General features: G+C 47.6%; 12 protein-coding genes across 12 annotated transcripts; 6 read left to right on the forward strand and 6 right to left on the reverse strand.

The window, feature by feature from the left end:
- Positions 1-86: 86 nt before the first annotated feature.
- TRUGW13939_11104 (uncharacterized protein) lies at positions 87-1,005 on the reverse strand (the record flags this gene model as incomplete). The annotated part of the gene is made up of 3 exons (XM_035494213.1): positions 87-353; positions 419-570; positions 786-1,005. 3 exons carry the CDS (start codon positions 1,003-1,005, stop codon positions 87-89), a joined length of 639 nt encoding a protein of 212 aa, XP_035350106.1.
- A 1,912-nt stretch (positions 1,006-2,917) lies between these two features.
- TRUGW13939_11105 (uncharacterized protein) lies at positions 2,918-5,364 on the forward strand (the record flags this gene model as incomplete). Its single annotated transcript, XM_035494214.1, has 5 exons — positions 2,918-3,026; positions 3,092-3,468; positions 3,542-3,639; positions 3,693-3,843; positions 4,177-5,364. 5 exons carry the CDS (start codon positions 2,918-2,920, stop codon positions 5,362-5,364), a joined length of 1,923 nt encoding a protein of 640 aa, XP_035350107.1.
- A 412-nt stretch (positions 5,365-5,776) lies between these two features.
- On the forward strand, positions 5,777-6,797 carry TRUGW13939_11106 (uncharacterized protein; the record flags this gene model as incomplete). The annotated part of the gene is made up of 8 exons (XM_035494215.1): positions 5,777-5,826; positions 5,890-5,940; positions 5,999-6,016; positions 6,082-6,098; positions 6,159-6,173; positions 6,221-6,342; positions 6,398-6,599; positions 6,682-6,797. The coding sequence occupies 8 exons, from the start codon at positions 5,777-5,779 to the stop codon at positions 6,795-6,797; spliced, it is 591 nt and encodes a 196-aa protein (XP_035350108.1).
- A 320-nt stretch (positions 6,798-7,117) lies between these two features.
- TRUGW13939_11107 (uncharacterized protein) lies at positions 7,118-9,106 on the reverse strand (the record flags this gene model as incomplete). The annotated part of the gene is made up of 3 exons (XM_035494216.1): positions 7,118-8,058; positions 8,400-8,934; positions 8,990-9,106. 3 exons carry the CDS (start codon positions 9,104-9,106, stop codon positions 7,118-7,120), a joined length of 1,593 nt encoding a protein of 530 aa, XP_035350109.1.
- Positions 9,107-10,437: 1,331 nt separating this feature from the next.
- TRUGW13939_11108 (uncharacterized protein) lies at positions 10,438-14,436 on the forward strand (the record flags this gene model as incomplete). The annotated part of the gene is made up of 10 exons (XM_035494217.1): positions 10,438-10,684; positions 10,798-11,100; positions 11,157-11,632; positions 12,039-12,235; positions 12,301-12,468; positions 12,522-12,568; positions 12,624-12,719; positions 12,772-13,436; positions 14,125-14,187; positions 14,254-14,436. 10 exons carry the CDS (start codon positions 10,438-10,440, stop codon positions 14,434-14,436), a joined length of 2,445 nt encoding a protein of 814 aa, XP_035350110.1.
- A 650-nt stretch (positions 14,437-15,086) lies between these two features.
- Positions 15,087-15,618, reverse strand: TRUGW13939_11109 (uncharacterized protein; the record flags this gene model as incomplete). The annotated part of the gene is made up of 2 exons (XM_035494218.1): positions 15,087-15,384; positions 15,563-15,618. 2 exons carry the CDS (start codon positions 15,616-15,618, stop codon positions 15,087-15,089), a joined length of 354 nt encoding a protein of 117 aa, XP_035350111.1.
- A 768-nt stretch (positions 15,619-16,386) lies between these two features.
- Positions 16,387-17,286, reverse strand: TRUGW13939_11110 (uncharacterized protein; the record flags this gene model as incomplete). Its single annotated transcript, XM_035494219.1, has 1 exon — positions 16,387-17,286. The coding sequence occupies one exon, from the start codon at positions 17,284-17,286 to the stop codon at positions 16,387-16,389; it is 900 nt and encodes a 299-aa protein (XP_035350112.1).
- Positions 17,287-17,567: 281 nt separating this feature from the next.
- TRUGW13939_11111 (uncharacterized protein) lies at positions 17,568-18,437 on the forward strand (the record flags this gene model as incomplete). The annotated part of the gene is made up of 1 exon (XM_035494220.1): positions 17,568-18,437. One exon carries the CDS (start codon positions 17,568-17,570, stop codon positions 18,435-18,437), a length of 870 nt encoding a protein of 289 aa, XP_035350113.1.
- Positions 18,438-18,527: 90 nt separating this feature from the next.
- Positions 18,528-20,205, reverse strand: TRUGW13939_11112 (uncharacterized protein; the record flags this gene model as incomplete). Its single annotated transcript, XM_035494221.1, has 5 exons — positions 18,528-19,118; positions 19,172-19,660; positions 19,711-19,947; positions 20,001-20,057; positions 20,122-20,205. The coding sequence occupies 5 exons, from the start codon at positions 20,203-20,205 to the stop codon at positions 18,528-18,530; spliced, it is 1,458 nt and encodes a 485-aa protein (XP_035350114.1).
- A 1,191-nt stretch (positions 20,206-21,396) lies between these two features.
- TRUGW13939_11113 (uncharacterized protein) lies at positions 21,397-23,917 on the forward strand (the record flags this gene model as incomplete). Its single annotated transcript, XM_035494222.1, has 5 exons — positions 21,397-21,715; positions 21,764-22,845; positions 23,345-23,412; positions 23,502-23,583; positions 23,702-23,917. 5 exons carry the CDS (start codon positions 21,397-21,399, stop codon positions 23,915-23,917), a joined length of 1,767 nt encoding a protein of 588 aa, XP_035350115.1.
- Positions 23,918-24,197: 280 nt separating this feature from the next.
- On the reverse strand, positions 24,198-25,499 carry TRUGW13939_11114 (uncharacterized protein; the record flags this gene model as incomplete). The annotated part of the gene is made up of 5 exons (XM_035494223.1): positions 24,198-24,684; positions 24,734-24,907; positions 24,973-25,048; positions 25,101-25,178; positions 25,328-25,499. The coding sequence occupies 5 exons, from the start codon at positions 25,497-25,499 to the stop codon at positions 24,198-24,200; spliced, it is 987 nt and encodes a 328-aa protein (XP_035350116.1).
- A 1,544-nt stretch (positions 25,500-27,043) lies between these two features.
- Positions 27,044-27,868, forward strand: TRUGW13939_11115 (uncharacterized protein; the record flags this gene model as incomplete). The annotated part of the gene is made up of 1 exon (XM_035494224.1): positions 27,044-27,868. One exon carries the CDS (start codon positions 27,044-27,046, stop codon positions 27,866-27,868), a length of 825 nt encoding a protein of 274 aa, XP_035350117.1.
- Between the last annotated feature and the right edge of the window lies 1 nt (position 27,869).

The raw sequence follows: 27,869 nt of genomic DNA on the forward strand, positions 1-27,869 counted from the left end.
AGAAGCAGGTCTCAGTCCAGATATATTGGCACGCAAGTAGATTGTTTCAGGTCTTTGGTTTATTTCGAATACTAGGTGCAGTTGATTTAAAGTATAGCAGTGTCAACAGTATTCGCTTTCCACGCCATGACACTGTGCTCATTTGCCCAGGCTAGCAATGCGTCGTAATCTTTACACTCATGTACAGACCCCCATCCTGGACCACTCGTGGTCTTTCCCTCAAGAGTGGTATCTGCGGCGCACAATATCGACTGCCGGAGATAGTCAAAGCAGTGAGAGGAGTGGTGAGCTAGCTCCTTGGTTAATGTTGATCCGGTGAATGCGGCTTGATATGCCTGCACAATGTATGACTTCTGGGTATTAGTACTCTTTATTCCGGCCGTAGGGATTCCTATCATGATTGGGTGAGAATACATACGAGGCAATGAAGCTGATGGAACACCGACATCATATATACTGGCTCGGTACGCGAGTGCACGTCGATGCTGTAGGGTTCACCTAGGTCGATAGGACCAGTGTTATTAATTTGAATATATCCCCGCCCAACTGATAATTCGATTGTCAGTAAAGCTTTTGTATTGTAGGTGATGCTTGATTAAATCACCTGAGCTCAATTCAATCCAATTGTGGAGCGTCCTCAGGGTCGCATCCCTGCTACTAAACATCGTCTCATTCATGTAATAGGGATTTTCGGCAAAAGTATACTTCTTTAGGGAAACTTTTGTTGGTCTGTATTAGTCGGCGTTGCTTCGATTTTTTTTCATGTTAGTTATCCAGTAACATACAATTAGGAACTAGCGATGACTTGATTGCTTCCTTGTCATAAATGTGACCAATCGACAGAAAGACAATCGCGATTCCCATAAAAATTTCTAATATTAATCGCGAATATCCATTGCAAATCAGTCTCGCTTTTGGGGTATCATTTTCTGAGAGTGTCATGTCCTCTTGGGCTTTCGGGATGAATGCCTGCTGCTCTTCATCTTGATTGACGACAACAGTCATGATGGATGAGTCCAGGTCAATAAAACAGATTGTCCAGGTTTTATTTCTGAAGATGAAGGAGGTCAAAAAATTCCAAAGTTAAATAAAAGGGATCTGAAACAGGAGATGAGCTCGGATATATTGAGGTTTTAGGCTAAAGTTTGTTTTGGCTGTCCGCAACTGGGATATAATAGCCTATATTACACAGAACAATGTGTATAACAATGTGGATATTAAATTTGATTCTCTTTCCTTAGCTCTGTTATTGAAAATTAGAGCTAATTTCTGTAAAAAAAAACTTATATTCTCTTTTTCCGGATGATAGACTTCTCTTGCTAATTAGGAGTCTCGATATGCAAATATTCATCCATCACGTTTTCCCGCGGTACTCCCCGGCTTCACTAATCCCTCTACAGTGTTCAATACGAATGTCAAGAACAATCAGGTACTATTTCTAAATTCATTTAATTTAATTTTGTTTATAAACGACGTTCTGGGTAGACACAGTCGATTTTATGGTTGTGCTCACCGAGAGTACTCTACTGCGTGCGGTACTCAATCTTATCATGGAAAAAGGTTTCATACTAATCTACGTCCATGTAACTGATAATCGTTTCTTTTTCTGGTCAATATGATGTGTGTGTGGCGTGAGCCGTCGCGTGCTTATATATTCACGTCCATTGTTAGTGTTATTGATGGTGATTGACTTGAAGTGATAATAAAGGTGTGATACAGTTTTCTCTGCTTACTAGAACAGGCTGGTAGTATTTAATTAGAATTTATTATCCTTAGAAATGTTAATAAAGCAACATCGCAGTTCTATTATTATAATAAAAATATTGTCGGATGCGGGCGTAGTCGGAAATTGGGATTAGGTGCAGGATACAAACAACACATGAATTGATATTATAGACGTCTGAAGGTCTGAAATTAAATACATAAACAACGTCAAATTTATACTCAAAATGTGTGTAATTTTCTCACTAGATTATCCAGTTGATCAACTTGATCTGTATTATCTGTATTATCTGTTTGATTTGTATAATATAATTGTATTTATACCTATTATCTTTCTAGTTAAATCTGAGTAGGCTCCTATTACTCTCCTATAGTCATTCCAGACAACCCTAGGTTTTACAATATAGGTATTTATAAGGGTGAGTAAGAACCATACAAATGCCACATAGAGAGAGCAAAATTTAGTATTAAAGTAGTCCAGTCTCTCAGAGACATAGCTTACATTTATTTATATACTTGTTGGAACCTAGGTTATCAAAGGCCAATGATCCAATAAAGGAAAATCCGCTTGCCCGCTACGCCGCAAGGTGCTAGATTTGTTGTCTTAATAAAATACAGCTACAATGAATATCTTGAAAGTGCGGACCCGCTTTATATATACGATTCTACATGACATCTGGAGTGATTGGCGGTAGAGGCGACCTCGGAAGGGGTTACTTGGCGAAGTTAAGAGTAGGAGAGGCCATATACCCAAATTAAAAGGAAAGCCATTGCTGCACAGCTCTAGCCAGTAATTGTGTGCCCAACCCAATTGTTTGATGAGAAACCCGAAAATGGTATTTCCGGTTTACTCGAGGGTCGAGATGAGACACCTAGACTAAAGAGACCATTCCCCAACGGAAATAAGAAATCAAATCCGAGCTCCTAAAGGATCCTTAGGTTCAGCATGGTTAAACATTACGAGCAGCAGCTAGGTGGTTACGGTTACTTTCACGGGACTTAAGGTTTATAGAATTTGTGTGTAATCCTACACGGCTCAGGTGTGGGTGAGTCAGATCAGGCAGCAGTGGGGAATTGACACTTATTTTACCACTAGACTTAAAGACGATTAGACTGATTTTATTTGGTTTCGGATACTACTTGACAGGTGTACACCAGCTACTACACCCATCATCCACTTTGGATACATTTATAGATGTCTACGTACGGAATGGAAACACAGAGAATCGCTCCTCACAATGACGGCGATGTTCACCCTGCCAGGAATACAGAAAATATTTTTCTTTTTATCCCTAACCTTGTAGGTAAGTTCAAAACTATCAATTGATGCAACATTCGCAACATTGAAGGAGGTGCTGACGTGTAGTAGGATATGCACGCATTACTCTCGCTGTCCTGTCACTCTACTTTATGCCGATACACCCCCGAACATGCTCCTTTCTTTACAGCATATCCTGTCTCCTTGACGCCATAGATGGCATGGCAGCACGCAAATTCAACCAATCCACGCAGTTCGGAGCCATGCTCGACATGACCATCGATCGGTGTACCACGGCATGTCTCTTGGTATTTCTAGCAGCGGCTTACCCGGCGTGGAGTATATTATTCCAGGGCTTGATTAGCCTGGATTTTGCGAGTCACTATATGCATGTGTATGCCACATTGATGATGGGCACAGCAAATCAAAGCCATAAAAAGATTGGCCAGAACCGGCCGTGGGCGATGAAGATATATTACTCCAATGTGGTATGCCACTACAATTACATGTACATCAACATGCATACCCTTCAATGTTGCTAACATGTTTATCAATTTATAGAATGTGCTTTTTACAGTCTGTCTATTCAACGAGCTCTTTTTCATCGCTCTTTACCTCTTCTCTTTCTCCGCCAGCACGGAAACACTGATCCCGGGAAGGTTGGTTTATTGCCCCTCGTTGGTTATAGAATACATGTACTCACCATATGCAGGACCGAACCGGTAGACACCTTTATTCTGCGGATGGTTTTATACGTTTCCGGGGCATTTATGCTTTTCAAGCAATATGTCAATGTGATCCAAATGATTGAAGCGTGTAAATGGATTGCTGAGGGGGATGTCGAGAGGAGGAAGGAAATGAATGTTCGACGTCAAAAGTTGCAATAGATATTTATTTGACAAGAAACATGGCATGTCGCCCATGTCACTTATAAAGTTTTTTTGTTAAGAAGAAAGATTTTGTTTTTTCAGAATGCGTGGTAAAATAGATGCAAGAATATACAGCAGTTAATATACGGTGGCGGGGCACTATACCCGATCGGGCGCTAACCAGAACCAGCCTCCATCAATCCCAAACTCCAGTCTTTTTTCTTTCAACACACTCATCACTCATCGCCATCTCCAAAGCAATCACTCTCGCTACTACAAAATTCACCCAGGAAACACTACTGCGATATCATCATCTACTAAGATCAGCTCTCCACCATGGGTGGCGACTTGAACTTGAAGAAAAGCTGGAACCCGGTACTCCAAAAGAACCAGGAAAAAACATGGATCGCCGAGAAAAAAGCGCTCGAGGAGCGCAAGCGCATCGACCAGATGATGCGCGAACGCCAGGAAGAGCGCCAGATTCAAGAAATCCAAGACCTGCAAGAAGCCGCCGGCGGCAAAAAACGTGCGAACCGCGTGGACTGGATGTACGCTGGACCGTCGAGTGGCCAGCTCGGCACAACCGAGGAGATGGAGGGATATTTGCTGGGCAAACGGCGGATTGATGGGTTGATCAAGGGCACTGAAAACCAAAAGCTGGAGAAATCGGCGAGCGAAGATGCGTTTATGGCGATGCAGAACGCGAATACGGCGAGAGACACCGCGTTGAAAATTCGAGAGGACCCTATGCTTGCGATCAAAAAACAGGAGCAGGCTGCTTTTGAGGCGATGATGAATGACCCGGCTCGCAGGAGACAGCTTCTCAAGGCTTCGGGGCAAGAGAATGGGTCGTCGGAGAGGGAGCACAAACATCGCCACCGACACCGGCACCATCGTGACGACAAGGACGACGATCGGAATTCATCATCGAGACATCGGTCGAGGCGACACGATGATGACGATGATGACTACCGCCGACATAGACGTCGCGAGCGTGCGAGGAGCAGTTCGCGAACTCGGTCCCCTGCCAGAGAGAGTCGATCGCGACGGTCTCCTTCACCGTACAGAAACAGCTCCCGTCGCGAGCATCGTGATCATCGCGAACGGTCATACTCACCACAGTCAAGCCGTCGCAACCGCTCGCCTCGGCGTGACCGCGACAGAGACAACAAACGACAAAGCTGGCACCACAACCCGCGGCCAACGGCCCCGTCTCGCGAACAGCGGCAGCAGGGCTCCGCAGAGTCGAAGAAGGAAGACATGGCAGCTAAATTGGCCGCGATGCAGCAGAATGCAACGGACCTGGAGAAAATGCGCACTGAGCGACTGGCAGCGGTCGATGCGCAGGAACAGACGAAGCGCGAAGCCGATGAAGCAGCGCGCGCTCGCACGAGCAAGGACGGCGGTCGAGGCACATTTATATCAGGGATTAATAAACGCGCAGGCGATCTGGACTTGTCGGAGCGGCTTCAGCGTGGTCGACGCAATATCGAGAAAGAGCAGGAGGCGTATTAACTGTATATTTACTTAGTAGGGAATAATATCATGCGCATGTATTTAAACAAAGGACGATGGACGATCAATTATATCTACAGTAATAACATGGGTAAAAGCAGAATAGTAGGATACCGAGTATACTCGAGCACTGACGTTGAGCGTGGAGCCGGCCCCATCAATAATGCCGGCGCGATGTCATCGACCTGTTTACGGCGCTAACTTGAACGTGGCATGTCAGGTCTGTTGACTTTCTCTCTACGACCACGACCACTCGACTGGGTACAGCTCTAACGCCCAGATCGACTTATATATATATGATATATGTTTGTGATAAACACACTTTCCATCTACGCCGTGTGATTCCTCGTCGCCTCCGCTGTCAACCGTTGCTGCCATTCCGCCATCCCCACGGTAGTGCTGCGTCGCCAACATGGGTTTATGCGGGCGCCAGAAGGTCGTCCAGCGGAAGATGGTTCTGCTGTGAGATTTTTTTTCTCTCTCTCTCGTTGTCTTGTTATTGTGAATGCGACTGATGCGTGGCAGAGGGGACGGTGCTTGCGGAAAGACCTCGGCTTTGAATGTGTTTACCAGGGGGTGAGTCCGGCTATTGGTTCGAGGGGTATATCTATAAATACTGATATTCACTATGCAGATTTTTCCCGACGGTTTAGTGAGTCTGTCGATAGTTTTACGGGCTGGGGGTTGTGTTAACCTAGGTGTTTTTCTCTTGTGTAGTGAACCGACGGTGTTTGGTGAGTACTCTCCCCTTGAGGCTGCTTTCGAGATAGAATGCTAATGCTCGTGTCGTTTAGAGAATTACGTTCACGGTACGATATACACTCGCCGAGACAGACATACCTAGCTGACAAGCAAGACATCTTCGTGGACAACGTCCACATGGAACTGTCCCTATGGGACACAGCCGGCCAGGAAGAATTCGATCGCCTGCGCGCGCTTTCGTACGAGGACACACACGTTATAATGCTCTGCTTTAGTGTACTTTTCCCCCCCATCCTTGCTTCTTACGACAGAGCGTCTGATTTTCTTGCAGGTCGACAACAGAGACTCGTTCGAAAACGTCGCGTCCAAATGGATGGCCGAAATCCACGAAAACTGTCCCGGCGTGAAGCTGGTACTGACCGCGCTCAAATGCGATTTGCGCAAGGACGACGAGCAAAACGAGAACCCGAATGCGGTTGCCTTTGATGAAGGGTTGGCCAAGGCGAAGGAGGTTGGGGCTGTGAAATACCTTGGTTGGTTTTTTCTTTCTTTCTTTCTTTCTTTCTGTTCATACAAAACAGTGTTCAAAGTGTCATGGCTAATGGATTGGTGTAGAATGCTCTGCGGTGCAGAACCGGGGAATCCGAGAGACATTTTATGAAGCAGCGAAAGTGGCGCTCGAGGTGAAGCCAACCGGGGGGAGCTCGAGCGGAGGATGTATTATTCTGTGATGGGGGATTTTTTTTGTTTTGTCTCTTGCTTGCTATTGCTATGTTTCACCTTTACTTCATGCACATTCTTCACGACCCGTCCTCTGGACCTTTTCTTCTTCAACTCGACTTACCTGACTCGACAGTTGCAATGCTTGACGTCCCAGTCTGATATGATTGATATCCCAGCCACAGCGCAGTGGCAGTACGAGTGGCAAACCGTTGACATCGACTTGACATTTTGATTAGCTGACGACATTTGAGCATAGATATACATATCGCTCATTAATATATTAATATCTACTTTGAATTTCTCTCATATGTAAAACCATTCCTTCTACTTAAATCCCAGCAACACGCTCCTTTTCCAACGCAACCACATCCTCCATTCCTAACCGATACACCTCATCAACCTTTTCCTGGTTGGGCGACGACGCATAATCCGTATGCAGCCGCTTCACAAACGCATCCACAAACCGAGTCCCAACCTCTTTCAATATGTTTGGATGTAGTTCCAGACCCTGCGCTTCCAAACTCGTAGTCTCGCGCCCTTCGAGCCCACACGCGACAATCTGTTTGAAATACCACATGGGCTCGTTGGTCACATTCAGTCCGATGCCGTAGGAGCTAATGTGCCGCCGGAGATGGACGCCGACGGCTGTGATTTTCTTTGCTTCTGTCGATAACTCGTTTTCTTTGTTTTTGGTGTTGTTGTTGTTGTTGTTGTTGTTGTTGTTGTTGTTGTCATTCACCCACACGCCCGGATCCTCAGTGACAAAGCCGCGCACGCCATACGAGGCGAGAACATCGATAACCGACGTTTCGAGACACCGAATATGGCACCGCGGCGACAAGCCCAGACGGCGCAGGTCCAGGATTGTGTAGGCGACCAGCTGGCCGGGCCCATGATATGTAGTCTGTCCTCCGCGCAGGGTAGGATGGTATTCCGCGGTGGGCTGCTCTTTGTTTCCGCCTGGGGCTACGAGTAAATGGCGAATCGGTTCGAGCGAGGGAGGCAACGAGAGCTCTCGAGAGGGTTGCGGATCGGTTGGCGAGGAGGTGTTGGATGGCGGGAGGTCGCGGCGTCCTGTGGTGTAAACTGGGTTGGGGGTGAAGGTTATTATTGTTGGGTCTGGGGCTGTTTGTATCGAAGATGACAAAGGATTCTGAGAGACGGCCTTTTTGTGAGCGAGATGGCCGAGTGCGAGCGTTTGCTGGATCTTGGCCACGGTGGAAAACGGCGTGATGCCGGGGAGGTGCAGGTGCGCGAGACGCATGGCTGCTGTTTAATGGAAGTTAATTGAGTTTGTTTATTTCCAAGGCAATGCCATTGTTCAAGATGTTGCATTATTATTGGAGCTGGGTTGAGATGAAAGGAGGATGAAGTTGAGAATTGAGACCAAGTGACGCCATCGGGAGTGGAGCTATGACCTCCCTCTAATATGGAACGACTTGCTACAATAATATAGTTAATGGAGGAGTAGGTAGCAGATACAATTGTTCTCAACCGCTTATCATCAATTTCACATAATTTCTTCACTTCATTTTGCAATAATGTCAACTACGAAGACACCCCATTCACCCCGCCATGCGCATCGCCCGATCTCACCAGCTGCCAGTCACGCACCCCGCCCTTCCAGTCTGCAATCCGGCCCTCGCGCACCTGCACTACCACGACACGACTATCATCGTCAATCATGGGCGTCTCGGCGACTCCGCTGCCCCTGCGCTGCGCAAACGGGATTTCCTCGCCGGGCGCAGCCACAAAGGTATTGTTGTCCAGGTGCTGAGTCTTGCACCAGCGCTCCTCCTCAGAGTCCGGCTGCAGGAAGCGCGCGGATCCCGTGATGGTCGTCGAGATGCTCGAGAGCGCGCTCGTGTTTAAATTGAGTAGCAGGTTGGCGAGAGACGAGCGTGTGGCGGCCGGCGGTGGTGAGCCGTCGCGGGCATTGGGGGCGCGCGTGGGTGGGCGATGCGAAACCCAGTCGTGCACTAGTAGGGAGACACGCGGGTTGGCTTGGAGGTTGATGGTTTTTCGAGATGAGGGATTTGTGGTCATGATAATGCTGGGGTATTCATCGAATGGGGTGCTGGGTAGGTAGGTGTAAGACATGAGCGAGACGTGCGGGGTGAGTCCATCGCTGGTCGCCAGGTGAAGCTGCGAACCTAGATTAGAAGCAACTTGATAAAAGATTTTTAAATAAAATACATACATATCGCGAGTTTTTCAGACAGGCAATAACCTCTGGAGGCAGTGTCGCGCCCACGTACGGATGGGTTGTCGTGGCCGAGGCCTCGTAGCTGAGCGGGGGATTCGTTCCGTCGGCCATGTGGAGGGAGGGAAGTACAAGAAGAGAGCAATATAACAAGAAGAAGAAAATAAGAAGAAGAATAGATTCTCTGCCTGATTTGATCGTCGTATGCAATTCACGTCTCGAAAGACAAGTGATCGGCTAGCTGATAGATGTAGCTCAAAGGTTGAAGCTGTCTGTGGCGCCGATCGAGAGGAATTCAAGTGGGGAGCCGCAGGCCAAGCAATCAGTGTCTGTTCCTGGTTACTAGGGAATCAAATGCAACAGGTGAAATAGAGCGATGCTCGATGTGTATGTAATAATATCAATAATAATCAATTGCAGCGAAACATGTTATGGGTTTTCTCTTACTCTCTCTCTATTCAAGTCACCCAGAACAAGTAAGAGACGCACAAAGCTGTCGCACCAAACACTGGCTATGCCTGTTATTGTACTGAGTATTATCGATCTGTCTGAGCAGTGGCAACCAGGGCGGAGAGTCGACGTAGTAGTGGCTCGTCTGATCGTCTCGTCGCTCCACCCGGTCATCCAACGACGTCATGCTGGGGAAGGAACGGAACCGGGAACGGAAATGGGCGATTGAACATTATTGTTGATTTGGGTGTGGACGTGGAACGATGAAAGAAACAGAGCGAGAATAATGCAGCAAGAAAGAAAACAACAGAGAGTGAGAGTCGAGAGTATGAGATAATTGTCGTCGTGCTGGGTCGTTCCTTCCTTCCCCAGCCTTCCCCAGCCCAGCTCCCCCCCGCGCTTTCCGTTGCTGCGCAGCCTAAGCACTGAGCACTGAGCTAGTGCTGCTCCCTGTCTTTCTGTCCTCTCCTCCTTCTCCTCCTCCTTCTCCTCCTTCTCCTCTTCTCTCCTACACACAACATTGAAACTCTCCTCTCTGTTTCCCCTCATTCTCCTCCTCTCCCTCGCTTGGGCCGCTGTTACAACCGTCTTCAACCGTCTTCTGCACTGCTACATTCTTGCTGGCGCCATTGGCTGTGCTGTCTCGCCCCAACCAATCACCCGCAACCCCAGCCCAGCGACGTTGCCGTACCCCGGACTTTGCGTCGTGGCCTCGGCCAATACAACAGCTGCTCGCTTGTCTCTGTCTCTGTCCTCTGCTCTGCTCGCTGCTCTCTTGCGGCGATCTACTTCTCTCCCGGTCGCTCACTTGCTTTGCTTTGCCTCGCCTGTGATACGCTACCCCAACATCCACCCCTCGCGACTATTCATTCCTGTCTTCCTATCTCTGTTTCCCTACTCTCTACTGCATTCGAGGCTCCTATAGCCTTGTTCCTCTGCCATCTCTTTGTCTTCTTTTTTTTTTTTGTCCTTTCTGCATCGCATCATCCATCATCATGTTGCCTGCGCGGGTGCTCCGCGCCTCCCCCGCATTTGCTGCCCTCCGCCCCTTCACCACCTCCTCCTCCGCCGCTGGCCGTGCCCCCTCCATCCGTGATATCACTCCCCGTAATGCTGCCGAGTTTAACGCTCGACAAAAGGAGTTTCGTGAGAATCTAGAGCTTTCCGCCCGCAAGAAGAAACAAGAGCAAGAGAGTCAGTCTGTCAATTCGTCTGTCCAGAACCCCCCTCGTGACCGTGCCCGTGAGTTTTCCCTACTCCCACTGCTCCGCTGGTGAGCAATGCGAGTGGTGTTTTTGTTACCGAAGCTACGTTTCGTTTGCTTTTGTGTGTTCGCGTTACCTAACAGTCTGCAGAAGAACAACAGGACCTCGATGCCGCTGCCGAGGCCGGCGCCAAGCGAGGCGCCCTGTCCTCGCTCATCTACGGCACCAAAGAGGGACAAGTGTTTGACAAAGACATGGAGCGGTCGTTCTCGCAGGTCCTCGCCCGTGGCAAATACGTCCATTCGATCGTCTTCCACGATGTCAAGCCCGACAAGGTTGACGAGTATGTAGATCTCGTCGGCCAGTGGTACCCCAAGATGGCCTCTATCCAAGAGAACAAAGTCAACCTGGTGGGCAGCTGGCGAACTCAGGTTGGCGACAACGATACTTTTGGTACGAACTTTACATATCCAGTGTTTCTGCATCGCTAACACTTACATCACTTGTAGTACATATCTGGGAATACCAGCGCTACACCGGTTACCACGATTCCCTTCATTCCATCTCCGAACATCCCGAGTTCCGTGGGTTTGACACAAAACTCAAGACTCTGATCAAGAGCAAAAAGACATCTCTCATGCAAGAGTTTTCCTTCTGGCCGACGACATCTCCTCGCCGCTTGGGCGGTCTTTTCGAACTGCGCTCTTATACCCTCCACCCCGGCAATCTACTGGAATGGGAGACTCACTGGCGCCAGGGACTGCAGGCTCGCCGCGAGGTCATGGAAGGCGTCGGCGCCTGGTTCGTCCAGATTGGCGATCTCAACACGGTGCACCACCTGTGGCAGTTTGCCGACTTGGAGGAAAGAAAGATTCGCCGCGAGCAGTCCTGGGGCGTCGAGGGCTGGGCCGACACGGTGCACCGAACGGTGCCGCTCATTCAGTCGATGCAGAGCAGAGTCCTGATCCCCATGCCCTGGAGCCCAGTGGGCTGATCGTGTTGCTTCCGTCTAGTTGATACCGTCTTGACATGGCCTGTATATCTATCTAAGCTGTCTAGAATAGGAATTCTAGGATTAACTTTGTTGGACCCTTTCTTTCTACCAGACTTAAATTGTAATCTTAATAATGTATGTAGCGTTGCAGCCAACCCCGGATTCAGGCTTGGGCAGGATCCACGTGCGCGCCCGAGAGCCAGTGATGACGTCGGACCAGACCGCGTTTCTCCACACGCGAAACAAAAAATTGTGAGTGGCTTGTCTGTCAACATTTACTCCTGGCACCATCGCATTTTGTCCCGTTTCGTTTCTTCCTCAACGTTAAGCATTGCGTTGCTTCCAATTCTGCTAGGCTGGCGACTGCAACCCGAAAATTCTTTTTTCTTTGCGACAGGATATCTCGCTCTGCTGTCCTTTTTTAATCGACAGCTCCCCCTGCCACGAGTCAACAATGACTTGGATCCGCCAAAATGACCTCCCCAAGCTGCGGGAATACAAGTATTCTGGCGTCGACCACTCGCTGGTGAGCCGGTATATTCTCAAGCCTTTTTATACCAATTTCGTCATTCGGTTATTTCCGATGGGCATGGCGTGAGTTCCTGGACTTTTCTTGATCAATTTCTCAGTTCCGTAGCTAATATAGGTTTTTTAAATAGGCCCAATCTCGTCACCCTCACCGGCTTCGGATTCGTGATTTTGAACTTTCTGACAATTCTCTACTACAATCCCACTTTGGACCAGGATTGTCCGCCGTGGGTGTATGTGAGCTGCGCCGTTGGCTTGTTTTTGTATCAGACGTTTGATGCGGTTGACGGAATGCAAGCGTGCGTTTAGTCTATGATTTTTCGTGTGATAAAATGGCTAATGACGGATTCAGTCGCCGGGCTCGACAGAGTGGTCCTCTGGGTGAACTCTTTGACCATAGTGAGCTTGCCCTCGCTGCATAAAGGCTTAGCTGTACAAAGGCTAACGGTGTTAGGTGTCGATGCGTGCAATACGGTCTTGGGAGTCTTGATTTTTGCGGCCGCAATGAATCTTGGACAGACGTGGGCGACCGTCCTTATTCTGGGGGGATGTACGAAACCCTGTACTCTATAATGCTATTGATTCTCTACTAACTATTACAGCTGTTATGACCTTCTACGTCCAAACGTGGGACGAATACTTTACTCATGTCCTGACCCTCGGAATCGTTTCTGGCCCGGTCGAGGGCATCCTAACCATCTGTACCGTCTTCCTGTTCACAGGCTACATGGGTGGCGGCAGCTTCTGGCACCGGCCCATGCTGGAAACCCTCGGAGTGTCCAAACCTGCTTTCCTTTCGGACTCGGTGTACGAAATGTCGTTTACCTCGTGCTATATCGCCTATGGCGGGATAATGCTGCTTTTCGCAACGGGCTCCAGTATTGTCAACGTCATGAACGCGCGTCGCAAACGCAACGAGAACCCCGTTACGCCGCTCCTCGGACTTTTGCCCTTTATCAACGTGTGGATCTTGGTGCCTGTGTATTTGTACCTGCAGCCGGGAATTAGGAACAACCACCTGGTTCCGTTTGTGCTGTACATTGGCATTGTCAATGCGTATTCTGTGGGGCAGATGATCACGGCCCATCTGCTCAAGACTTCGTTCCCCATGGGCAATATCCTGGCCTGGCCGTTGGCAGCCGCCGTGTTTGATAGTCTGGGCCCGTGGTCTGGTTTGTGGCCCAGTGCGCTAGGCAGCGATATTTATCAGACTGCGTTTTTGTTTACGGCGCTGGGACTTGCGATTGGCGTGTATGCCAGTTTTGTCGTAAGTTTTCTCTCTCTTTCAAATGTCAAGTATGATGCTAAACTCGTTCCAGCACACTGTGATTGTCACAATCTGCGACTACCTAGACATTTGGTGCCTGACCATCAAACATCCTTACTTCGAGGGGGAGAAGAAGGATTCTTAGAGACGAATTGCAGCTATGAATTTGACTAGCTGCAATTAATTGACGCTATAGTTCATAGTAACTACTCGGTGAGACTTATGACTGATGCACGCATGTACTGCCACATTTGGTTCAATCAACGATATACATAATAATAATATTCATTATCAGCGTAATATATTGTCTTTTGTCAACAATATTACCATAAATTGTAAATAATAATTATGATTCACAATTGCCCATGATGGGTCATAGTATGGACATCAAATCACGTGCCCGGGAAAAGAACGGGCCGCCCGCCTAAGCGAGAGCACACATCAAATCGCGTGGCTTGGCGGCCGCACCTCGCCAACACTCACCACGAGACCAGCTTATCTTCTGCCATCCCCGACCATCTCTCTCAGCGCCGACCTTTTCAAGCCCATTATCGCTGATCAAAGTCGCCAAGATGGTATGTTCTATTCCTTACGATCTTGGATCTTCGATTTTCGACTGGTCGAGATTATCGACTACTTGTGGTTGAATCATGAAATGTGAAATTTTGCTGACTTGGCTTCAACCCAGGTTCTCGCGGTCGATCTCCTCAACCCTACTCCTCAGTCTGAGGCTCGCAAGCACAAGCTCAAGGTATGGCCACACACATATACATATACCTACACACGAATCAAGATCAGGAATTAAAACAAAAGACAGGCTCTCGTGCCCGCCCCTCGCTCGTTCTTCATGGACGTCAAGTGCCCCGGCTGCTTCACAATCACCACCGTCTTCTCACACGCCCAGACCGTCGTTATCTGCGCCGGCTGCTCGACTGTTCTGTGCCAGCCCACTGGTGGCAAGGCCCGACTCACCGAGGGCTGCTCTTTCCGTCGCAAGTAGAGGGAATCGAAACGAGAAAAAATCTTTTTCTTTTCTTTCAGCAACTGAAGCGGAATTCATATTCGACAACCATGGATTAAAAGGCAAAAAATCGGTGGCGTTTTTTAATAAATCCCTTTCGAACTTTGTTGTTTGAGGGGATATGTGTTTTTTTTGTTATGATGTGTTTTATTTGCTCTTTTGAGACAAAAAGAACAGATAGAAGATGGACCCGATTCGCCCCCCTGGGGAGGGAATGAATACCTGAAATTATACCAGCCAAAAAAAGAAAAAATTTCCAATGGAAAAAATGTTAAAACCATACCTTTTTTTCTCTGTATGAGCGGAGTCCGGATATCTCTTTCTTCAACAATGTGACGTGCCCTTGTTTGTTGCCGGATGAGTCGGAGGAGGGCATCTATTACAGCATTTGCCTGGATGTTTTTATATGGTGATATGCGAGGTGGATGACTGATGATACCTGATAGTTCTGCTTGTGCTAGAATCTACTCATACATCTACATCGTTTACATATTCGCGGTTGTAAAATGTCAATCAGATTTGGCTATATCGTAAGCAGTACATGTACATCCAATCTCGTCATTTCCAATTACCAACAAACCATACCACGCCAACCAAAAACAAACGAGAAACACAACCAGAAACAAAAATCAAGCCAACACCCTCGCTTTCTCCCTAATCTCCTCCCCAAAATCCACAGGCCTCCCAGGGTCCCCGCCCGTCAATAGGGCCAGTTTCCCCGACGTATCCTCAATCAGCGTCTTTGCAAATTTGTTTCGACCAATCACCTCGGCCACGCTACTCTGCGTGTCTGCATCGCCGCCTTGACGCAGTTTCGATGGATCAATGGATTTGAGTTGTTTGTGCGTGTTGCGGATAAAGTCGAATAGAAAGAAAAGGGTTGGATTGGTGTCTGGCGGTTGCATGAGTGGGTGGTTTTCGAAGGATCTATTTTTTTGTAAAATTATTATTTTGTGCTCTTTTGATCATTTCGATAGACGGTGCGAAATCGAGCGAACGCGCGAACGAATAAATGGGGGCTGTAGAAAACGATGCAAAAAAGAATATTCAAGGTCTGGCGAAATGTATAAGGAATGAATGTACGCAAAGTCATCGGGTCACTTACTCTAGCAAATCGGCCATTTGCAGACTGACCTGCTCGGCATTGAAGTCTTGCGACATTCTCGATTATTCGAATTATTGGAGTTTAACTCGGAAATTGAATGTTGATGGATTTCTCAATCCAGGTAGTAAAGCAGTATGGGGGAAGCAGAAGCGTAGTAACTCTAATTAATAAACCACGGATTTCCCGTTTACTTTATTGATATTTCCGAACTACGCAACTACCAATAGTAGTAAGCTGTTTTAAAATAAGCTGGTCAAGTGATTCTCAGTGGCGAATCTCAATGAATATCATCGCCTTTCAATTAAAAAACTACCCCCCACTAATTCTGAGGGCTAGGCCCGCGTTTGTTAGTAACCGTTATGATACGGTGCACAGGGGAGCATATGGAGCAGTGATTGGCAGAGGTGATAGGAATGGGTAATGATTGGCGAGGGCATCGAGATCGTTGTTTTTATCCTGAAGCACTCGAGAGAACTATATCTACTCTGGGAATTAAGTGTTTCTACTCTAGATAGTCATGACCACATTACAGAAAACAATCGAATTGACGATTCTAATCTATACAATCACTCAATCAAAGTGGTCCAAAGGCGATCGACAAGCCACCAGTCCTTATACTTCTGAGGTGAGATACATTCTGGTAAAAACCAGTACCAGTCGTCATCCTCATTCGGAGCCATGCAGTTGGTGACCTTGATGGATTCATAATACTCGGGATAGAAGCCGCTGTATTCCCAATCAAGTAAACCAGTAATCCGACAGTTGCTATCATCACCGATTTCCACAGTAATATTATCCGGTCGTATATCGCCGTGTGTAAATACTCATTGGCATGATACAGGCAAAGAAGAAGACTGACGAAGAGGAGAAAACTGGCGGAGGAAGTGGGCAAAGACATGTCCGCGAAAACTCGGTGGAGGAAGCAGAAACTTTTCAAATTCGTTTACGTTCCTGATCGGTGTTTCACTCCGTCGAAGGTGTCTTTTCGCGTGCTTACAACCCTCTCCTGCCACGCCACCTAGACACATCTCATCAGGAAGAGTAACTGATCTTAGGTCAATAAGGATCTGGTTCAGCTGATTTTGGACTGACGCCTTTTGAGCGAGATTCAGCTGTGTCCAGATATCCCCCAGTGTCTTTTCTGGAACATACGACATGAAAATCAAAGAGATATTGTTAGTACGTAATAATCCAAGCGGTCTTGGTGCAGGAACACTCGGTTTGTTCTTTTCCAGGTACTGTAGTGTTGTATACTCGGTATAGTCATCAGGCTTTCGTACTGCCTTGACAACAATGTCTGGACCGGACTTGAAAACCATCTTGTGGAGGGGGAATGAGCTCTTCCAGAGGATTTCACAACGCCACATCAGCGTCGACAAGGCATGGTGAAGTTCCTTTTCTGTCATTTCAATTTGAGAATGATCTGTCAAGAGCTTTTCTACTTGCTCGGCCAAAGGGTGAACAACCTCTACGACACCCGGAGGTTGGAGAAACTGGCGTATATCATCATCATCAGAAGGTCGAGTCAATACTTCTTGGATAGGGTTACGCATCTCGACGATTCGACGGGAGTATTCCATGGGAAGTTTCGAAGTGAGGTCAACTTCTGGGTCCTTTTCAATGGCTTCTTGCAGTCTTTTCAGTGTATGGATGTTGAAACGCGCGGCTTTCGACTTTGGTTTGACAGTACCCACGTCGTGCTTTATTGTATCATCTAGAGCCATTTTGGATTCAGTCTGACAAGGATAGCCAGACGAGTATACATGCGACGCTTGAGTATGGTTGTGTTGACAAAGGCACGTCTTAGCCGTAAACATCGGTTCTTATCTTATCGCCGACTCCCCACGCCAGGCTCCAGCTTCATCTTCACTCCACATAAAAGTCAGTCAGCCTGGAAACCTCGATTGTCCAATCCATGCGTACAGCCACTACAGGACACGCAGCCCACCGTCTCCAACAAATCCGCTCGCACTGCTCCTCGTCTTCGGCCTCATCGTCCTCCACCATGGCTCCCCGCAATGCCCCATCAGACGACAAAAAACCCCTCAAATTCCTCATGCTCCACGGCTACACACAATCCGGTCCTCTCTTCCGCGCCAAAACCGGTGCTCTCTCCAAAGCCCTCACAAAGGCTTTTCCCTTGCACACCGTGACCTTATCCTACCCAACCGGCCCGCTTCGTCTAAACCCAGCGGATATCCCAGGCTACACCCCATCATGGAACGACCCGCTCGCCGCAGAAACCGAAATCGAAGCATACGGATGGTGGCGGCGCTCTGACAAGACCGCAAGCGAAGCACCGGAATATGTTGGGTTGAATAATGGGCTGGCCACCGTGGCCAAGACGCTGAAAGAAGAAGGACCGTTTGACGGCGTCGTGGGCTTTTCGCAAGGTGCGACTATGGCGTTTATTGTTGCGAGTTTGTTAGAGCCCGGAAGGAAAGATGCATTCGATGCTGCCATATCCAGCGGTAATAATAGCTATGGAATTCCGTTTCCGCCTGAATTCAATGCCGAAAATACAGGAGACCATCCGCCGTTTAAGTTTGCGCTGCTGTATAGCGGGTTCCGCGCAGCTGGGCCGAGATATAATGCATTCTACGAAAATCCGCAGTTGCAAACGCCCGCGTTACATGTGCTGGGTACGCTGGATGCTGTTGTTGACGAGGCTAGAGGTCGACAGCTTATTGCTGCGTGTGCTGGTGATCCAGAGAAACAAGGGAGAGTAATTTTCCATCCCGGTGGACATTTTGTGCCGAGTCAAAAGACGTATTTGGATGCTGCTGTTGGGTTCGTCAGAAGGGGTTTGGAGCAAGATGGCGGCGACAACATGGAGCAAGAAGAAAGGGTGGAGGATATGGATTTGCCGTTTTGATCTGTTTCTTTAGATCTACTTCTTTAAAAGGCTGCACTTCTAGATAGAGTATACCCTAGATAGATTCGATACGTATTCTACTACTATACATCACGCCTTGGTCCCCTTGGTCGGCTGGATGCGAGCCATCATCTCCTCCTTGGTGATCAAATGATCAATCCGCTCCAGCAATCCCAGCAGGCTCCTCATGTTGCCGCTCCATTCATTCAACACGTCGTCGGCATCGCGAGGCTTGGCAAAGTTGACCACGCGCGCAGGGCGGTCGATCTTGGCGTAAATGGTTTTCGATGTCACCAGGTCGCTAATGTACTTTTCCGTTTCTTCCTCGTTCAAATCGAGCAATTGCGTGAGGCGGCCGACTTCAACGCGAGTGTAGTATTTGGCTACGACTCGCACGTTGTGCTCGATCACACGCTTCCTCAAATCTTGCCACCGTTCAAAGGCGTCTGGGTCGGCCGAGTTCTTGACAGTGTCAAAGACATCTGTGCCAGACAGGTGAGGGCCAAAGGTCTCTGCAATTTCCGGCCACCGCATCAGCTCGTGCACTGTAAAGAGCTTGATAAGACGCGCTTCCGTAGCAACTTGCGCCAGACGCGAGTCTTGCTGTATGCGGTGGAGGAGGTCTGATTGTTCATTGTCATATGGAGCGAGCACTACATAGTAGACGATTCGTGCGAGCACCTAAAAGAGTCAATATCAAGTTTTAAAAAGTCCTTTTTGGCTAGAAAACTTACGGCGCGAAGCTGTTCGGGGTTCTCTTCAACTGATTCAGTATCCAGGACGTCCCGGTAGTGCTTGCAAGTTTCGAGGTAATTCCGCTCGTGTTTGGCCAGGACAATCTGCTGTTCGTAATATCGGAGTTTGAGATCGGTCACATCCTCGTCCTTCTCTGGCATAGGCTCATCCGAAGCACGCGTCTTTACTCGCTCCTCGTAGTCTTTCTGCTCCTTCTCCAGTTGTTCGGGTGTCTTCTTGGGCTTGCGGGCAAAGTAACGCTTGCTGATCTTGCGGCTGAGAATTGCAGCCTGTGTCCAGTCACCACGCTCAATACACAGAGCTACCTGTTCAAGAATGAACTCGGTCTTTTCTCTCCTTGCCATCGATCCGAACGTCTCGACCTGTAGTTCGCAAAGGATGTCGGCCGCCGAATTCAGATCACCCTGAGACTTTTTGATGTTTGACAAAATCCGTGTGATGCGAGCTCGTTCCACTTCCACAAAGATCTATGCTAGTGAGTTCCTACACAGGCTGCACGTTGCTTTCGAACACTAACCTTGCCTTCTGTAACTGTTCGCAGAGTTTCGATCACTGATAGTTTCGTTTCCACGTTGGGTGTCTCATCTATGAAACCCACCACAACCTGCACCATCTTGGTCGTGGCCTGTTTGAGCTGGCCATGTTTCTTGGACAGCAACAACACCTGGTCATTCAACAGACCCCAATCGCCAGAATCTTTGCTGAGGGTGACAATAGTGACAAGGACGCGGGAAGTGGTAGCAAGATCTGTGGCCTGGAAATAACACCGTCAGCATAATATGTCGATAAAAATACCGAGCTTCTCACCTGGCGGGCTTGTTTTTCCAGCAAGGTCAGCTTGTCGATGGCGGCTTGGATATTGCTCTACTCTCGTTAGTACCCATCCATCCATCCATTCACTCATTCATTGTAAAATTGGTAAACCAACCTTGGCGAGCTCTTGCGCCTCCGGGATCAACTTGTCTGCATCCTTGCTGTAGTCCTTCTCCGGTTTGAGAAAGGCTTCGGACATGATGACGACTGCTGATCGATCGCCGTCCGATACGAGTTGGGTTCGAGTCGAAGCTTGGTGAAGGTCTGGGAGGAATGTCGAATTCAAAGATCTGCCCTGCGTGTTTTAGCAGTTGCAAGATGCAAGATGCGTGATGCAGTCAACTGGTGGGAGGTGCTTCTGTGATGATCGGGGAGCTTCGACCCTGGCTGGCCGAGCTCCAGCAACGACATCAGCCGCTAACTGTATACGGTTAGTCTATATACTCACCACGTGACCACCCATGCAGAGGTGCCAGAGGCTCTAATATCTTGCTTTGAACATCTTTTCATATGAATAATGAATGGCAGTAATAATTGCCATGGGTATTTTTTTATTCAAAAATAATACAGCTTTAAATTCCCGCCTAGGTGGTCGGACTCCCTCATGGACGAAACGCATGAAATTCGTATATATATTTAATGCTCGGGCAGCATTCGTCTTACATGATTCAAATGATCAACCAGTTGACGTTAGTATAATATTGAAATTTTGAAAATTGATATCAATTAATATACATAATATGATCAGAATTTATCACAAAGTCCTAAGAGCATTTGAAACTGGCATATTCAAAACATCAATTAATTGGTCAAGCCAAGCATTGTTTAGATCTAAATATGGTGCGAGGACATTGATAGTACACAACGCCAATAAAGAGAACTCGGATACTAGGTATCCTAAAACATCTATCTTATCACTCAGATATATATTTCCAAATAAACAATCAACATTATTATTATATATGGAGTAGTTATATATAGTTGAGATTATATAAGCTTATCTTATCGCAATCACGCCATCGCGAATGCCCGCAATTTGCTAGATTTTCTGCACTAGGCTGTTTCCGGCTCTTGAGGTATATCGAGGCCCAGGAATGTTTTCTTTTCTGCCTTGAATAAATCCTATTTTCTTGTCTTCTCCACACTAGCACGTTGTATCCCCTCGGATTCCCAGCAAATCGACACCCATTATACATATCAGTTGCTAATTCTAACATGCTTCGCCATCTCCGCGGAAACCACAGTGGCTCGCGATAACGATACGATACGCTTTCAGCAAATCATTAACTTTGCATATGTCATCCCCACAACTAAGCCGCAGAACCAGTGTATAATTGAAGTCGCTTTTTCCTTCTCTCCAGTTGGCAAACGGCCTGCATAAAAATCAATCATGAAAGACTCGACAAGTGACGAGCATGCGCCGATGCTGCTGGCTGTCAACGCAACCTCGAAGATACATTTAATCATCGGCTCTACTTCGATAGCCGCTTCGCGCTGCACAAAAAGTCTTCAAGCCGGCGCAAAGCCGATAGTTATTGCACCAGAGACTGAAGACGTGCACTTTTCGTTAAGAGAGCAGATTGAACAGGGATCGGCGCAGTGGATTAAAAGAGAATTCCAAGACGAGGATTTGAAGACTTTGGGTCGCGAAGAAGTCGATCATGTCGTTGATGCGGTTTTTGTCACATTGGGGAGTGGCAACCCTCTCAGTAAGATACCTTATCAGGACTTGCCCCAGCATCTAGCTAATTAATCAGGTTCACATATATTCAAGCTCTGTAACCGGCTCAGGATACCAATCAACGTGACTGATGCACCGGACCTGTGCTCTTTTACATTACTCTCAACACATTCAGACGGCCCGTTGCATATTGGTATCACGACTTCAGGACGCGGATGCAAGCTTGCCTCACGCCTGAGGCGAGAAATTGCCTGCTCACTGCCCGCAGATTTCGGCAAGGCCGTCGACCGCCTGGGCTCCCTGAGAAGACGAATCTGGGAGGAAGACCAGGCTGGGTCCAAACCTGAAGTCGAAGACGAAGATTCGGCTGCCCAAAGCCATACTTTCAACTCCCTAGTTACAGATGAGGATTCCAATGCGGCCAAAACCAGAAGGATTAGGTGGTTATCTCAAATTTGCGAATACTGGCCCCTACAGAGGCTGGCATCGATATCCGACTCGGATGTTGATTCAATCCTCAAAACATATTCGTCTAGTGTTTCAAATGAGGCTTTGCCAGTGACCAGCCGTCCTGGGAAAGGGAAAATAGTACTGGCAGGCTCAGGGCCTGGGCATCCAGACCTTCTTACGCGAGCCACACACAACGCGATTAGAGACGCAGATATCATTTTAGCCGACAAACTCGTTCCAGCACCGGTCTTGGGCTTGATTCCTCGACGGACAGAAGTTCATATTGCGCGCAAATTTCCTGGAAATGCCGACCAAGCCCAGGAAGAATTTCTTCAAATGGGCTTAAAAGCCCTTTGGGAAGGAAAACATGTTCTTCGATTGAAGCAAGGCGACCCTTATCTCTACGGCCGCGGCGCAGAAGAATTCGACTTTTTCCGGAATGAAGGATATACACCCCTTGTGCTCCCTGGCATCACAAGCGCTCTTAGTGCTCCTTTATTCGCCGATATTCCGGCAACTCATCGCGGAGTTTCCGACCAAGTCCTTGTTTGTACGGGCACTGGTCGGAAAGGGGCCGCGCCCGAACCTCCAACTTATGTGCCAACACAGACGGTAGTTTTTCTCATGGCTCTTCACAGACTTTCTGCGTTGGTAGATAGCTTGACTGTCACGAATTCAGACACGAATGAGCACCGGGTTCTCTGGCCAGTGAGTACACCCTGTGCAGTTGTTGAACGAGCTTCGTGTCCGGATCAGAGGATTATCCGCACTACATTGGAACATGTCTGCCAAGCAGTAGAGCAGGAGGGATCGCGGCCGCCAGGATTACTGATTGTTGGTGCGAGCTGCCATGTTCTTCATACGCCAGCAGGAAAGAAATGGATTGTTGAAGAGGGCTTTCGGGGGTTGGATGAATTGAGGGGCGAGACAGAGTTGCTCTTGACTGACAATGCCGAGAAAGACACTGCCAAAAATGATTGAAACGAATGAGAATTCTGTACATAGATTTGCATAGGACGGCGCCGAAATAGAGTGTTGCATCAGATACCAATTTCTATGAATCGGTAATAATACGATATATAATACCGTAATATTACCGACCCACTTCGATCTCGATCTGATTGCTCCGCTCCGCAGCCTCGTTCTTTGTCCGGACGACAACTCGACCTCATCTATCTTCACATCGCTCAAAACAAGAAAACAACAGAGAATAACCATGTCTGCTGCCAGGCCCGCGCAAACACCCTACGTGTCTAATGGCCGAGTACTCGAAACGTGAGTTTTGACATTCTTGGTTGCCTTGCTCTGGTTCTACAAGCAGGCTGTCAACAAGGCTGTCTCGTTCTTTTTGCTGACTTGTCTAGTCCCCCGCTGACGGCGCGAGTTGTCCGCTGGGTCGATAACGCGTACCTCTTCTTTGGGCTTTACCTTGTCTCTTTATTCGCGGTATGTTTTGTCTTTTCGTTTCGTAAATTTCAGGTGGGATTCCACGGGCGTCTTACGACAACGGAACCATCATGGATACCTCCTTCCAGACCTCAGACTAACGCTTCTTCTTCAACAGCTGGACTCGTACGCCGCCGCACAAGGTTCGCAGTTTAATATCTCCGCGTCCCACAATAACCCTAATACTAGACCCCGCTGGGGAGGTCGCAGTACCGGAGGAGGAGGAGGTGGTGGTGGAGGTGGAGGTTGGGGACCAGGCGGTGGTGGTAATGGTGGACGGAAAATCGGACAAGTGGATGATGTTCGAGGGCCAGAGTGCAAGAGCTGTCAATAATCTTTTACTACGATCAGACCTTTTGACATATGCTCCCTTTGAGGGAACTTGATTCAGTACATAGGATAATGCAGTTACGCCGGATGCTTCTCTCTATTTAATTATTTACGGTTTGCTAGGATAGTCAAATCTGACTTAGCCCACCCTTTTATTGTCAAGCTACTGTCGATATGTACCAATTACCTTACACGTATGGGATCAATTGATATCTACAACCGATCATTCGTACTCCGTATTCAATCATTTGTATCTATACACCGAAAAGAATTAAAGCAAATCATTAATATACACCGCTAATTATCCTCAGCGCTTTTTCCAACGAAATGATATCACCATCAATCTCTGCTCGTAAGGTCTTAAGAGCGCGCAATTTCGCGTGTAAACTTTGATTTCCCGTTATCTCTTCACCCCCAGGAGCAAGAAGCGATTGGTTTGTCTCATCGCTATTCAAGCCCAAAATATTATTCTCAAGTTCGGGGTTCCGGATTTCAATCTCGCTTCGAGAGGGTTCCTCTGGAGTACTGGAGTATGATTGAAGAAATTTCGATGGCTCAAGGCGATGATGTTTTTTCTGATGCTGCCATAGGTTGTATCTCCTATTGAATCCTCTCTTACTGCGTGGGCATGACTGCACGGGACAGGTATAAGATAGCGAGCTGTGAACCTCGCGGGAGTGGCGGTCGAAGCCACCTTTGTTACTAAAGCTTTTGCGGTTACATGATGGGTGAGTGCATATGTAAAGGCGGATATGTTTGTCTTTGTGTTCTCTGTAGCGATGTAAGTAAAATCGTGGTATGTAAATATTGGAGAACATACTTTAGCGCGAATTGAGTTGGAAAAACTCTGCCTTCACAGCCTGGGAAAGTGCATTCAGGTGGCAGGACTTCGTTGATATCTGTGCAATCCCGAGTGTGGCTGTGTTGTTCATTTTCCTGAGCCATGTTATTTTCACTGTAGATTGGTGGCAAAATATCATCGAGCGTTGAGAGACTAGAAAAACCAGTTTGATCACTGTTGTTTCACCGGCGCAATGTTTCCTATGCGAGGGGCCTTACTCTTGAAGCAATTGAGTTTCCTCAGCAATCTGGGCCATGGGTTGTTGACTCCCAGCATCAAAAATTTGCGCAGGATCTATTTGATTCGATGAACAAAAGCGACTGTTTGCGCATTATTGCTTGCTTACTGTTCGTGGGCACAATACTTGCAAGCGACAGAGAAGACTGAGTCGAGAAAGGATGTGAAACATCATTTGGTCCTATACCTGGTACAGGTGGTCAGTTTCAGTCACCAGTGGGATCTGCATAAAACTACCTTCCAGGAGGGGATTTCTAAATAAATAAAAATCGTCTGTTATAAATGTATGCCTAGTCAGCACATGATATAGCAGGCAGGAAACGACTGAGGATATACCAGATGAAGCAGGAGGATTATGAGAGTCTATGTCTAAATAATGGCGATGATTCTCATGAAAACTAATAGAAGTTGTAGGAAAGCAAGACGGGAGAGGTGGTTGATGTTTGTTAAGGAAGACGTCCCCGGAGTGTTCAAAGTTGTTCCTGGAGTCGGAAAACTTAACCTCCATCTTCAATGTGGAACCTGAATGCTTGCTCTAAATCTCTGGGTTTACACTATTTAAAGCAATATTTGATGACATGGCTATGGTAGAGTACATACTAAAGCTTCACACCAAATGCGGTTTATCCACTAGATGGAATTGTAATTTTTGCCGCAGGTGCAAACTTTTCCACAGATGAAATGTTTTCTACAGATGGAATTGTTCTTGCAGATGGAATTATTCCTGCAGATGGAATCGTTCCCGCAGATGGAATTGTTCCTGCAGATGGAATTTTTGACACGGGGTCAATTTTTGACGTGGGGGTACATAGAACATAGTATCATTGGCCTAACTAGACATGGATAGGTAGACCTCGCGGAAGCTACTTTCAAATCATGGACCTTGATACGTTAATTCTTCTAGCCACCCCGGCTAGATTGTCATCTCAGTGGTCCAATGACAGTCACATACTAACAAAAATTAAAACCTATCTAAAAGCTAAAAGCAACTAGTTAAAACAAGCGGCTGACTTTATTATAGAGAGGTCTTGCTTGAAGTCAGGTACCAGTTGACGGCCACGTATATAGAAATCGATGTTACATAATTTGTACAGAAAAAATGACGTATGCCTCTTTAAGAATTAGATTACTCGATGTCCTAAACGGTTGACCTCTAAAGATGATTTATATTCTTCTTAATAATGAGGACAGACGAGCGTTTATTTTTTTATTATTCATTTTTTCAAGCTACGAAAAGTGAAAATACACTAAATTCTCTATCATATGAAAAAACAGGGGCATAAAGAACTATTTTTAGTCAATGGTTCCCTTTTTATAAGCAGATTATATGGAATTCTAACTTTAACATTGTGTCTAGTTGTTTGCGGCCAGGCTTTGCGGTATAACCTGATCCATGATAAAACAAGGAGAAGTTAAGGCTAAGTAAGCCAGGGCAAATATGAGCAAAGTTGGGCGAAACTGTGCCACACTGGGCGAAGTTGGGCGAAGTTGGGCAGAGTCGGGCAAAATAAGACACGCGTTTATTCTAGAAGCTCGTTTTTGGATGTCACTCATTTCAGAACTCAAGATTAGGATTTAATTGGCGTGAGAGACCGAGAAAGCGCGTACCACCTGCTTTAATAGGCCCATTGCACCGCAGTCAGTTCTGCGGGAGGCCAGAAAAGCACTGTAAAAGCACCGTACGAGAATATTATAGATCATTATCTCTTTCAGAGGGCTTTGATCTCCTCAAGTCTTTTCATAAACCGAGACAAGCAAGTACATGACCAATAGAAGCTGCTAGGGTTAGGGTTAGGGTTAGCTTATGATCGGCCGATGACTAAGCGACAATAACATGACCGCGGATAAAAGTGGGGCGGTGGGGGAAGAGGGGAGGCAAGCTCCGCCAAATCAGACGAGCCTCTTGTATACCGCGGATGAAGTCACTGTGCAATAATGAAACTGCTGTAGCTCGCTTGAACCACACAATTTGACACTCCGCATGAGTATTGTTATATAGCAGTCCAAATAACCTTTCAGTCATATATTGCCACTCTTCTAACAGGAAAAAAAATGGCAACCAGACTGGAAACACCCACTTCAGACCCCGAATGGGCTGCGTTGATCGCCACCGTCAATGACGACCTTCCTGAGACTCGCACTGTATACCAGACGCCGCTCCCACACACAGTGTCTCGCACTATCGATCACACACAGCTCGCTCTTGACGCGACAGAGTCCCAAATCGACACGCTCTGCGCCGAAGCCCGCCAACACAAGTTCGCAACCGTATGTGTTCGACTACCCTTTGTCGCCCGCGCAGCACAGAACCTGAAGGAGGTCCAAGATGAAGTCGGTATAGCCTGCGTGGTTGGCTTCCACGAGGGAACACAGTCTACAAACAAAAAGGTCGAGGAAGCCACGGCCGCCGTCGCAGCTGGTGCCACGGAGCTCGACATGGTTCTCAACTGGCCGCTTCTAAAGCAAGGCAAATACCACGCTGTGTATGCCGACATTCATGCCGTCCGCCGTGGCGCTCCGCCCCCCAAGACAAAACTCAAGGTCATCCTAGAGACATCCCAGCTGTCGCGCGAGGAGATCATCGCGGGATGTGTGGTTAGTGACATGGCTGGTGCAGATTTTGTTAAGACGTCTACGGGGTTCAACGGCGCTGGAGCAAATATCGAAAACGTGAGATTGATGAGAGAGGTGGTGGATATGCTGGCCAATGGCTGCCAGGTGAAAGCTTCGGGGGGTGTGCGCTCTGCAGAAAATGCTGTCGAGATGCTGAAAGCTGGGGCATCGCGTATTGGGGCCAGTGCTGGGGTTGCAATCGTGAAGGAATTGGCAGGCGGTACCAAGTCGGTGCCAGTCAGGGGCGCTGCAGGAGGTTATTAAT

The sequence above is a fragment of the Talaromyces rugulosus genome, chromosome VI (assembly GCF_013368755.1).
Source record: "Talaromyces rugulosus chromosome VI, complete sequence".
NCBI lineage: Eukaryota > Fungi > Ascomycota > Eurotiomycetes > Eurotiales > Trichocomaceae > Talaromyces > Talaromyces rugulosus.